The 10,000-nt window shown below is 42.2% G+C and overlaps 3 protein-coding genes across 5 annotated transcripts in view; 2 read left to right on the top strand and 1 right to left on the bottom strand.

The window, feature by feature from the left end:
• Positions 1 to 565, top strand: part of zmat2 (zinc finger, matrin-type 2) — a 3,156-nt gene extending 2,591 nt beyond the window's left edge. The window contains exon 6 of the mRNA XM_051394851.1: positions 1 to 565. This exon is cut by the window's left edge and continues 157 nt beyond it. The gene's annotated coding sequence lies outside the window, so the exon portion shown is untranslated.
• Positions 531 to 2,528, bottom strand: LOC127360394 (E3 ubiquitin-protein ligase TRIM39-like). The gene is given in 3 exon segments (XM_051394810.1): positions 531 to 1,838; positions 1,840 to 2,122; positions 2,124 to 2,528. Coding segments are annotated over 3 exon segments (1,392 nt in total). The 5' UTR covers positions 2,249 to 2,528; the 3' UTR covers positions 531 to 854.
• Positions 2,529 to 5,022: 2,494 nt separating this feature from the next.
• The window catches only part of lcp2a (lymphocyte cytosolic protein 2a), a 10,394-nt gene continuing 5,416 nt past the window's right edge, over positions 5,023 to 10,000 (top strand). Inside the window, exons 1-8 of one of the 3 annotated variants that reach the window (XM_051394804.1) lie at positions 5,023 to 5,209; positions 5,311 to 5,540; positions 8,085 to 8,147; positions 8,347 to 8,393; positions 8,848 to 8,913; positions 9,444 to 9,469; positions 9,697 to 9,737; positions 9,843 to 10,000. The exon at positions 9,843 to 10,000 is cut by the window's right edge and continues 32 nt beyond it. In XM_051394804.1, coding sequence (XP_051250764.1) covers positions 5,463 to 5,540; positions 8,085 to 8,147; positions 8,347 to 8,393; positions 8,848 to 8,913; positions 9,444 to 9,469; positions 9,697 to 9,737; positions 9,843 to 10,000 — 479 coding nt within the window. In that variant the 5' untranslated portion in view covers positions 5,023 to 5,209; positions 5,311 to 5,462. Of the gene's footprint in view, positions 5,210 to 5,287; positions 5,541 to 8,084; positions 8,148 to 8,340; positions 8,394 to 8,847; positions 8,914 to 9,443; positions 9,470 to 9,696; positions 9,738 to 9,794 lie in introns of those variants that run through there. The other 2 variants (XM_051394805.1, XM_051394806.1) reach the window with 2 other exon arrangements.

Genomic DNA, 10,000 nt, shown 5'->3' with positions numbered 1-10,000 from the left:
TCATCCCCCCCACCCCCCTCTTCCTCATCCGGACCACCAGGACTGGAACCTGGCTCTGGCTCTGGCTCCGGCTCCGGCCCCCCTCCCTCAGACAGCTGGAGTTTGAGACCAGAATGAGACTCCTCATACAGGAAGGAGTCCTGCGGCACAGTCTGGGTTCAGACTTTTATTCTGAAAATATTCTTTACCCTCTCTACAGCCAGGCTCTTATTTTGGTAGTGTGTCAGTAGTGAGATCAGCAGCTTCCTGTGAGAGAGGTGAAGCTGCTGAGTGAAATGCTGTCAGACGTACGGACAGGAGGACGAAACCAGACCACAAAACTTCCTTTAAGTTGGCGGCAAGTCTGTGATGCGTTCATGGTCATCCAGATACTTTGTTTGTTTGTGTTCAGAAGAAGTCGTTTTATGTTTTCATCTTTTCTCCTGCTCACAGAAACAGATTAAATATAAAGTTTGCATTCAGAATAAAGATATTTAATCGTGTTCAGTGTTTCTGAGGAAGAAAGAAAAACTCAAACTGTTTGTCACAACTTTAAATTCACATTTTAATAAACTGTTTTCTTTTACTTGGTCGTCGTCCCATTTACCACCTTAAACACGAGACATCCACCTTAAATAGAAGGACTGATACAAACTGAATCATCTCCACTTCATCACAGCAAACATTGTTCAGATATTTTAGATCATTTAAACATTTTTACATTAAAAGTAATAAAAAGAAACAAACACAAAGATCAGAAACTAAGTGAAATAATTTTACACTTTAAAAGGTCGACAGTAGAAACAAAAAGCAAATCTTCAAACTAAATAAAAAGAGAGAGAAACAAACAAACATGATGAATATAATCATCCTCTTTATCTCGAACTGCTCTGTTCCACTGTCACACTGACCTTCACTGGTAATATCTTCACTTTATTCACAGTGTTAATGTATGGAAACATCCTCTCAGTGAAAGTGTGTGTGATGGTGTGTATGTGTGTGTTAGTATCAGGATCAGAGAACGACAGCTTTCCTCTGTTCCAGTCCAGATTCACTCTGATCCTCTGGACCTTCTTCTGAACTACGAGACCAGTGGATGGAGCTGGTGGTGACCGTGCTGAGTATTTACCTTTATAGAACTGTATTCTCCATAATCCAGACTCTATGATTCCCTTCCTCTGGACAGACTCTGCAAACACACCGAGTAACCAGACTGTACTGTATCCAACCTCGACATCCCAGCTGTGAGTCCCTGAGTTAAAGCCCTCAGAGCCCAGAACAGAGCCGTAATAATCAAACCTCTCTGGATTATCAGGAAGCTGCTGTTCCTCTCCTCCTCTCACACTGGTCAGATCTTCAGACAGGACGAGTTCTGGATGAGCAGTGTTTGGATCCAGAATCACAGGAGTGTAGGAGACCATGTCCTTCATCTTGTTCCAGATGTTGAAGGTCAGGTTGCCCAGGTGTTTGGCCTCGTCTATCAGAGCTCCTGAGGGCAGCTGTGGATCCTCCAGCAGGGGGCGCTGCTGGACTCTTTCCACTGCAGCCTTGTAGTTGTTCAGGAATGAGACGTCTTCAGCTCTCAGCTCCTCCTCTGTGGCTCTGACTGTGTCTGAAAGAGCTGCTATCTCTCTGCTCAGGGCCTCCATCTTCTCCTTCATCATCTGACTCTTCTGCTCCTCTTCCTCCCTCAGTCCAACCAGCCTGGCCTCCTCTTCCTCTTCTAGAAACTGGTGAAGCTTCTTAAACTGCTCCCTAATCAGCCTCTCTGTGCGTCGGGCCTGGACCTTCATGTGTTCTGCTGTTTGATCAAACTTCACTTTAACTCCTTCACAAACCTTTAACTTCTCCTTTAAAGGGCTCCAGAGATTTCTGGAGCTTCTCTTTGTGATCCTGTGCAGCTTCATCAATGGGTCTGAATCTGTGGTTGGTGTGTTGTTTTGAATCTCTGCAGACAACACACACTGGCTGCTGATGGTCCAGACAGAAGAGTTTGAGTTTCTCCGAGTGCAGACTGCAGAGAGCCTCTGAAGATCTCTGATCTCTCTCCTGTAAGAAACTCTCACACAGGTTCTTTAAAGCCAGGCTTAAAGGTGGCTGATCCTTCGAAGATCTTCTTTTACAAACTGGACACTCACGTTTGTTTCTCCTTCCACCAGCTCTTCAGACAGTCTTTACAGAAGCTGTGGCTGCATGACAGAACAACAGGATCTCTAAAGACCTCATGACAGATCGTACAGCAGAAATCCTCCTCTAATCTGGAAGCCATTTGTCTCTGAGTGCAGCTGGAAACAGCAGACAACACGTTAAACAGGTTGGTCAGTTATGGTTCCTGCCCTGCTGTAAAAAGTTGCCTCAGTTACTTTCACTTTGAGAGTTTTTACAGTCAGCAGCTGGTTGAAGAACTTCAGAGTACTTCAGTCCTCCGTCCTGTAACTGTCCTCCCTCAGTTAAAGTCACAGCTTTGTAATGAAGGTAAATCTTACCGTCTGTCTCTCCGTCTGTGTGTCTCTCCTCAGTAAGAACTGAACAGGAACAACCTGTTTCCTAGTCGGTCTCAGGTAATGTCATTAAGGGGCGGAGCTTTGTCAGCTGACTGCTGTGTCTCATTTTAAAGGGAAATATGATCCATCACACTGCTCTGAGATCACATCACAAAGAAAACAACCAGAGCAAATTCACTTTCACTCATATTTCTGTGACTGTTTTTACTTTGGTTTAAATCCTGTTACAGAAAAATTAATGAGAAAGTCAAAAACAATCAGTGAACTCAATAAAGTCAAAGTTAGACAAAGTCTTTTGGATCTTGTAGTGGGGAAAATGCATTGAGGGATAAGATTCTGTGAACATGAAGCAAACTATATTATGTTGTGCTATTTCGTGTTTAATTTTATAGGCTTACAGTATAATATTTTATGTTCATGTATATTCCATCCTCATGTATTCACACTGGTTGTCTCACACTAGTTAGGATAGAGTTATTCATTGTGCCATAAGCACATTATAGAGACCAAGGCTGTCTCCTGGAGAGTAGGACATCAGATGTGTTATAACTACTGCTTATCAGACATTAGACGTCACCAATAGACACCTTTTGGGAAAGAGGAATATAACAGAGTGATTTTCTTTGTTCTAGTTAGTTGATTCTCAAGACAACAGGGTTTGTTTATATCCTGTGTTGATGCAAATAAATCTGCACGTGGAGTGAAACGCTCAATTCTCTTTGCTTTCTGTGAGTCTGTGTCACCATTCTGGGTTCCTTCAGTGGGACTTTGTGGTCTCTCACTACAGTCAGATAGATAAAGGTTAATGTCAGATAGACATCGATTGAGGTGCATTCAGACGGAAAAATTAAACCACAACAATCTTCAGAGACAACAGCTGCACCCTGTTAGCTTTAGCCTCATTCTATTAGCATGATATCATAACTGGTGGAGACAGACGACCACCCACCTAGAGCCGGAGGATCTGTCCTAGGTTTCTGCCTTTTAACAGGCAGTGTTTCCTTGCCCTTGTCTCCAAGGTCTTGCTCATGGTGGTACTGTTGGGTCTCTGTAATTAATGTTATAAAGAGTTCGGTCTAGACCTGCTCTATTTGAAAAGTGTCCTGAGATAACTTCTGTATAGATAGATAGATAGATAGATAGATAGATAGATAGATTAGCAGCAGCTCGGCTCGCAGCCCCTCCGGGACGTCCTTTGTCTGTCCAACAGCGTGGGAGAAGCAGTGATTGTTAAGGTGGAACTGCTTTATTCAGTGTGTTTAAGGTGGAAGTGCTTTATTCAGTGTGTTTAAGGTGGAACTGCTTTATTCAGTGTGTTTAAGGTGGAACTGCTTTATTCAGTGTGTTTAAGGTGGAACTGCTTTATTCAGTGTGTTTAGTGGTTTTAATCAGCGGGTCTGTTTGTGTTGGAGAGGAGGAGACCTCTGTGGATCATTGGGCTCCCGGTAGAAACCTCCTGAACCATGAACACTGAAGGAATCCTAACCGGGAGAAGCTGACTGCAATGACACCAATGGTGGTGAAGACAACAACTCCCATGATCCCACGCTGCTTCACCACTTCATCGGGACCATGTTGTGGCAGAAATGCCATTTTAGTAAATTTGTTGTTTATTTCAGTGTTTGTTTGTTTGTGTTTAACCAACTGAAATGTTTACATTCTGTTATAGAAACAGGAAGTAAACTACAGGCAGTTTAAGGAAGTTCTTCTTCTCTGTAACTAATTAAAGTTTTTCTCATTAACTGAATGTGAAAATAAGATTATTTTAGACGCAGTGTGAAACCCAACCAACTTCTACTTATTTGCATTTTCACGCTGCAGCGGCGCCGTTACCATCAGCGGTGACCGCCACTTCTCCATGTGGGGGATTTATTTTTGCATCTGCGCTCCCAGAATGCACCTCTCCCATCAGACTGGCTGTCTCTGAGCCAACCGGACCAGGTCTGGCCTTCAGAATCCACCTCCACACCGCCGTCTCTGAGGGTTTGTGGTGAGTCTCGTCCGGTCTGAGCGGTTATCAGACTTCCATTAGCAGGCAGTCATGTGACTTCACACCCAGCACTGCCAGAGGAGGAGGGAGAGGAGGGTTTTTCCCCGACACAGTTAAATTAAATGTGTTAAATGTTATAGATTACAGGAGCTCTGGCACCCCACTGTCCATGCCGAGGCCGGGAGCATAAAGGTCGCAACCTTTGACCCTCATCCCTTTATAGAAACACACAGGCTCAGTGGACAGGCAGCAGAGGAACAAAGCCACAACCCGTTCACTCTCTCACATACGGAACATTTAAATGTTTGAAAGCTTTATTTTCCAGTCGTTGACGCACAAACATGAACTCCTGATGGACTCCAGTAAACTGACCCTGGTTCAGTGTTAAATGCTGCAGGGATCAGACTGAGCTCTCAAACTGATCCAGGGTCTGTTTTTAACCGACGCTGTTTCCCGTCAGGCGGCGAGCTGCAGCGAGTGGGTGCAACTGCAGCGTCTGTTCCGCTCTGTGGTCAGACGGGGGGGAGGAGGATGCTGCCTCCCCCCCCTGCACAGTCACTTCCTCTGAGAGAGAGAAGGGAGGAAGGAGAGGTAAAGAAAAGATAGAGAGACACATAGAAAGAGTGGAGAAGAGAGAGAAAGAGAGAAGGAAGCCATTTTGGTTCCTCAGTGGCCTGCACTCTGCTTTCTTCTTTCTGGTTTCTTTGCTCTGGAGAGACTCTCGGAGAGGCGAGCGGTGAGTTTATTTGAGGAAGTAAAACTTTTCTGAAGACAGTTGGCAGTTATTTTATTTTCTGTGAGTCTTTATGAGAAGTTTGGTTTTTCTGTTTTTCGCAGGAAGGAGCGAGGAGCGAGGTCGAACGGGGGAAGCAGGACGAGGCTGCGAGGCTGAAAAAGTGTCCGTCGCTGACTCAGATGGTCGTCTGCTCTCGGCAGTGTTCGGTTTGACAGCAGCTGCACGGACGTGGTGTCTTTAAGGAGGACGCAGGATGAGCTCGGACCGGGTGCCGTCCAGGTCTGAGGTGATGGGGTGGAGTCCGCAGCAGCTGGCAGACTACCTGAAGAGGGTGAGACCTCCAGCCAGACTTCTCCTCTTTGTGTCTGTCGAGTTTGTTGAGCTTTGTGTGTCAGTAAATGAACAGTGTGTAACATTAATGTAATATCTGTCGGTTTGTTTTCATTAGAGTTTAATCAGCTGACAATAAGAATCATTGTGAATGAGAGGTTTTTATCTACGGAGGCAGCGGCTCCTCTGCTGGCGGAGTCCGCCAGGTTTGTACAGTAGAGTTTTGCAGCCACTGTAGTTTCTGCTGTTCACATTGTTTGAAGGATCAAAGGACTTTATAAAACACGCTGCTTCATTAAGACCAACTGACTCTTCTTAAGCCCCGCCCCCTTTTTACTCTGTGCTCCAATCACAGTTGAGCAAGCTCAAGTCAACTTCCTCCTTTCCTGTACTTAGATATGCTATATGCTAAGCTAATCTATGTTGAAAAGATAAGCACATTTTAAAGATGGTTAAAAGATAAAAGACACATCTTAAGTTAACTAATGTTAGCAAAATGCTAATTTAGCTTTTGTAGCTAATCTACATCAATTGTTAGTTAGCTAGCTACTGATTGCTAATGTCAGCAAACCGTAGCTAACAGGTTAGCTAATCTTCACCGTAGCCAGTTATATCTGTGGTAACTATGGAGATTAGCTGGTTCGGGTCAGTTTGCACAGGATGACCTGATTACTTTTATTTGTTTACTTGATAGGGACAGGACGTGTTAATGAACAAGAACATAAACAATAAAAGATGCAAACATGCTGGAGTTAGCAACAATGCTAGCGTGGCTAATATAAATAATAATATAAATAATAATAAATGATTTTATCCTGTAATGTGCTGTTTTGCTGATCTTTTATCTAAGATTAGAAAATATGTATAATACTTTTGGTACTTTAAATATAACAGATTATGAAGCTCTGTGATTGGACGCGCTGCTGAAATGCACCCTGGGAGTCGTAGTTGTCCACAGCCTTCTTTTATAAAATGTGATGACTCAGCAGGAGAGTTTCAGTCACGGTCACATTGATTAATAAAGTTGTCCAATCCAATCCACCTTTATTTGTTAAGCACTTTAAAAACAACCAAAGTGCTGTACAGGAGAATAAATAAGACAAATCACAAAAGTAAACAGTGATGGTGATGATGAAGACCACTGCTTTGTTGTTGTGTTTTATTCTAATTGCCACAAACTTATTATAATGATTATATATATATAATTACTATATATACTATATGTTTGTTAATGTGACTCATATTGAGGTGTTAAAAATGGCACTACGTTTCATTTCTCATTAAATGTTGATATTTTTACTTTTTGTTCTGTAAAATAATTCTCATTTCTATATTTTTATTTTCATCTTAAAATCAGTTATAGAAGTGTAATAAAGTCATTATCTGTGAGATTACAGTAATTATTGCTGTTTACACTGATAACAACTGTATTTGGACAGTTTACCTTATACACTGATAAACAACATTTATTCAACTTCCATCATTATACAACATATCTGTCTGTTAACTAACTAATACATTAAAAGAGAGGGAAGGAAAGGAGGAGGGAGGGAAGGGAAGGAGGAGAGAGTGAAGGAAAGGAGGAGGGAGGGAAGGAAAGAAGGAGGGAGGGAAGGAAAGGAGGAGGGAGGGAAGGAAAGGAGGAGAGAGTGAAGGAAAGGAGGAGGTAGTGAAGGAAAGGAGGAGGGAAGGAAAGAAGGAGGGAGTGAAGGAAAGGAGGAGGTAGTGAAGGAAAGGAGGAGAGAGGGAAGGAAAGAAGGAGGGAGTGAAGGAAAGGAGGAGAGAGTGAAGGAAACGTGAGGAGGTGTGGTAACCTGGTTGAAAGGATGTGAGGTAATGAACGTGTTGTTGACGTGTTGTTGACGTGTTGTTGACGTGTTGTTGACGTGTTGTTAACCTGTTGTTGACGTGTTGTTAACCTGTTGTTGACGTGTTGTTAACCTGTTGTTGACGTGTTGTTAACCTGTTGTTGACGTGTTGTTAACATGTTGTTAACGTGTTGTTGACGTGTTGTTAACCTGTTGTTGACGTGTTGTTAACATATTGTTGACGTGTTGTTAACCTGTTGTTGACGTGTTGTTAACATGTTGTTAATGTGTTGTTAACCTGTTGTTGACGTGTTGTTAACCTGTTGTTGACGTGTTGTTAACATGTTGTTAACGTGTTGTTAACCTGTTGTTAACCTGTTGTTGACGTGTTGTTGACATGTTGTTAACCTGTTGTTGGACGTGTTGTTAACATGTTGTTGACGTGTTGTTGACGTGTTGTTAACCTGTTGTTGACGTGTTGTTAACATGTTGTTAACCTGTTGTTAACCTGTTGTTAACGTGTTGTTAACCTGTTGTTGACGTGTTGTTAACATGTTGTTGACGTGTTGTTAACATGTTGTTGACGTGTTGTTAACCTGTTGTTGACGTGTTGTTAACGTGTTGTTAACCTGTTGTTGATGTGTTGTCGACGTGTTGTTAACCTGTTGTCGACGTGTTGTTAACCTGTTGTTGACGTGTTGTTGACGTGTTGTTAACGTGTTGTTGACGTGTTGCAGATGAACCTGTCCGGCTGTGATAAAGCCGTGTTGAAGAACTCCATCAGTGGATCCAGATTCGTGGTGAGTTCAGAAACTTCAAAACAACAACGTCCTCCAGAAAACCAGAGGAAGAGGAGGAGGATGAAGGGAAGGAAAGAAGGATGGTTTAAAGGACATGAGGAGTGAAGGAGGAGTGAAGGAGGAGTGAAAGCAGTGTGTCAGCTGTTGATCTGATGATTAATATTAATGATTAATGATTAATGACGTCTGTTTTTTACAGAATCTGAGTGATAACGATCTGCAGAAGTTCCCCAAACTTCACGCTCCGTGAGTACCGAACTGCAACAGCTACAGGCTAACTAATGACTCATGGACATTAGCATTAGCATTAGCTAACCTAACATGTGACTGTGTGTCTTTTATCTTTGAACCATCTTCACAATGTGGTTGTGTTTTCAGCATAGATTAGCCTAGCATATAGCATTTTAAGCCCAACAGAGTTGCTCAACATTTATTAAAGCACAGCAAACATTTTAGATACGCTAACAGCTAACAGGAGCAGAGAGCTAACAGAGAGCAGAGAGCTAACAGAGAGCTAACAGGAGCAGAGAGCTAACAGAGAGCTAACAGAGAGCTAGCAGAGAGCTAACAGAGAGCTAACAGAGAGCTAGCAGAGAGCTAGCAGAGAGCTAACAGAGAGCTAACAGAGAGCTAGCAGAGAGCTAACGTGGTTCCCAGTGATGAAGAGACGTTTGAATAATGTTTATCTGTCTGTAATCAGGATGATCTCTAAGATCAGCACTGAGATCAGTAAGAAGGAGGAGAAACGAGGCCTCTTCGGTAAAAAGTACGTTCATATTAATATTTATTTCTGTTTTTACTGATATATTTAATATCTTCTGATCATTAACTGCTGATAATGTACATTATCACATTTATACAGTTATATTATTATTATTATATGATACATCCATTAAAGTTACTATATGAATATCTGTGGTGTTATGTATTATATTATATTATATTATATTATATTGTTATAAATATATATACAATATAATATAATATAATATAATATATATATATTGCTTCAGATACTACAGCATGAACTACATACTATGTTTGTGTGTGTGTGTGTGTGTGTGTGTGTGTGTGTGTGTGTGTATGTGTGTGTGTGTGTGTGTGTGTGTGTGTGTGTGTGTGTGTGGTGTGTGTGCGTGTAAATGTATATGTATGTGTGTGTGTGTGTGTGTGGTGTGTGTGTAGTACTTTTAGTGCTTTTACTGTGTTTATAAACAGGTTTACTGATGATGGAAATAATAATAATAATAATAATAATAATAATAATAATAATAATAATTTGTTTTCTTTCTACAGACCGACTCCCAAATATCATGAACCAGGTAGGAACTCTATTGATCAGCTGTTAGCTTATAGCTAGCTGTTAGCTAACACAAGCTAAGCTCTTATTGTTGTAATTAAAGTCTATAAAATGTTTACTTTAATGTCCTTCTTGTTGTTTGTGTTTAGTTGTTTGTGCTGTGAGGTGTTGATAGTATGAATGATGGAGCTGTGAGTGTACTGAGGCCTGCTAACGTGCTAACGTGCTAACGTGTGTTGTCCTGTGCAGAGACCGCGGCTGACGTTCAGGGTTGGGCTGAAGACGAGTTTGTAGGTTTTACTGGAATATTTACATTTTAAGCTTCTTTCTGCTTCACTGGTTGCTAGGTTGCTGTTGCTATGGCGTTCACTCACACCCCCCTCTCCGTGTCTCAGGATGAAGAGTTTGATGATGACTATGAGAGTCCGTACAGCGGCGATGAAGACGGCAGCGGAGACTACGAGTCCCCAAATGATGACGCAGACGGGTCCAACGATTACGAACCTCCTCCCTCCGAACCTCCAGACGACCTGCCGATGGGCAGAGTGTTCCC

The sequence above is a fragment of the Dicentrarchus labrax genome, unplaced genomic scaffold, assembly GCF_905237075.1.
Source record: "Dicentrarchus labrax unplaced genomic scaffold, dlabrax2021, whole genome shotgun sequence".
NCBI classification, from domain to species: Eukaryota; Metazoa; Chordata; class Actinopteri; family Moronidae; genus Dicentrarchus; species Dicentrarchus labrax.
This window is presented reverse-complemented; position numbering and strand designations above follow the sequence as displayed.